Source organism: Alligator sinensis, unplaced genomic scaffold (assembly GCF_000455745.1).
Source record: "Alligator sinensis unplaced genomic scaffold, ASM45574v1 scaffold161_1, whole genome shotgun sequence".
NCBI classification, from domain to species: Eukaryota; Metazoa; Chordata; order Crocodylia; family Alligatoridae; genus Alligator; species Alligator sinensis.
This window is the reverse complement of record NW_005841974.1, coordinates 2,698,136-2,699,706: the sequence shown is the minus strand read 5'-3', so window position 1 is coordinate 2,699,706 and position 1,571 is coordinate 2,698,136. Positions and strand designations below refer to the sequence as shown.

General features: G+C 53.3%; 1 protein-coding gene across 1 annotated transcript in view; it reads left to right on the top strand.

The window, feature by feature from the left end:
* The first annotated feature begins 356 nt into the window (after positions 1 to 356).
* The window catches only part of WNK4 (WNK lysine deficient protein kinase 4), a 23,996-nt gene continuing 22,781 nt past the window's right edge, over positions 357 to 1,571 (top strand). The window contains exon 1 of the mRNA XM_025200741.1: positions 357 to 371. Within this exon, the coding sequence (XP_025056526.1) occupies positions 357 to 371 (15 nt within the window). The remainder of the gene's footprint in view (positions 372 to 1,571) is intronic.

The window sequence follows — 1,571 nt, the reverse complement described above, 5'->3', positions numbered from 1 at the left end:
GGAATGATACCTTCTTGTACTGCTGCTCAGACTGCTGGTTTTGTGCTCATACCTTGGCCCTGTGCAGTTCTCAGGGGTGTGCAGGGAGTGAGTCCAATGGTAGGAGACAGATGTGTTTGAAGAGTGTGCCACTGTCTGCTCTTGACCATTTTGTGCTGGATGAGTGTCAGGAACAGACTTCCCCTCCTGTCCTCAGCTTTCACTGACAGACAGGTCTGTATAAAGCATGCAGCCTCCAGCAGGGCGGAGTCCAGCTGTGCCACCTGTCACAGCAAGGCACCCCTTCTGTGGCTAGAGACAGCACGTTTTCCCATGTTGTATCAACTCATCCGGGCTCATCAGGCCCATCTATACCAATGGCTCAGAACAAGGTAAAGCTCCCCCGCCCATGAGGCATCTAGTTGTGCATTGCTGAGGGGGGCAGATACTGCACACATGCATGTTTGTTTAAAGCTTCTGTGACTGTTCACTCAGTACCATGTGCTCTGTGCATGTACTGGGGAGCAGGGGTGGGGGTGAGGGTGATTTCTTTTCCCAGCTAGCTTGCTTGCTCACTCAGCAAGTTAGCAGTTTTTGAGCACAGAGAGGGCTGGTCAAGTTATACCCAGTCCCTTTGTTCAGTGAGTTGGGAAAGCAGGGGTGATTGGAGCAGGTGAATATAACAGGTGATGGCCTGTTCAACACTGGACCCATCCAGAACTTCTGCAGGCACATTTTATTGTACATTTCCCTCCCTCCGCTCCAGACTGAGGGGATTTGCTGTGCAGCAGCTGTGCTGCAAATCCACTAGGTTGTGAGCTTTAACTACAGTGCCAAAGATCTGAGGGGATCATCCTGGACATGCGGGTTTAGTGGCTGAACTCAGCACAGGGGACACTGCTGGGCTGCCATTGCAGCCCTTCCCCTTGGTGCATTTCTTATCGTTGAATAGAAACAACCTGACCTTAGTGAGCATAAATTAATCCCAGCTACAATTGCTTTTTATGTTGTGTAAACAGTTCCACCAGAAGTTAAACAAACTGAAAGCAACTCCAGAGACAACAGGCTCTTGCCTGAACGTGATGTGAAGACCGCCTGCGCATCCCTCAGTTCTGAGGTTAATGTCTGTTTCTGGCTGTAACCCTGATTTCTGGATTTTACTTGGCAGCTAAGGCAGGGCCAATTCCATGGCTCAGGGACTTGATGCCGGTGCCAGAACGGAGTAGTGTGTGTGGCTCCTGCAACCTAACCTGGGAGCTGCTCTTTCCGGCAACAGATTGCTGTGAAGTCTCAGGTCAAAAACTGCAGACAAATAATGAAAGACAAGCATGTCACCGCAGCTCAGGGCCCCCAGGCTCGCCCTTCGGGACTAGGAGCCCCACTGATGGAACCGCTTCAAGCCACGGCGGAGCAAGCCTGCGAGAAATGGGCGGGCCACTGGGACCTGAAAGCTTTTCCCCAGCTCTGAACAACCCGAGGAGCATCTGGTTCCAGCCCCTGCCCCGGCTCGTGGGGCTAGGGATCCGCCTAGCCGCTGCGCGCCGCCTGCCCTGAGGAGCCTCTGCACGTGGTCGGGGCAGAGCCTCCTGGGC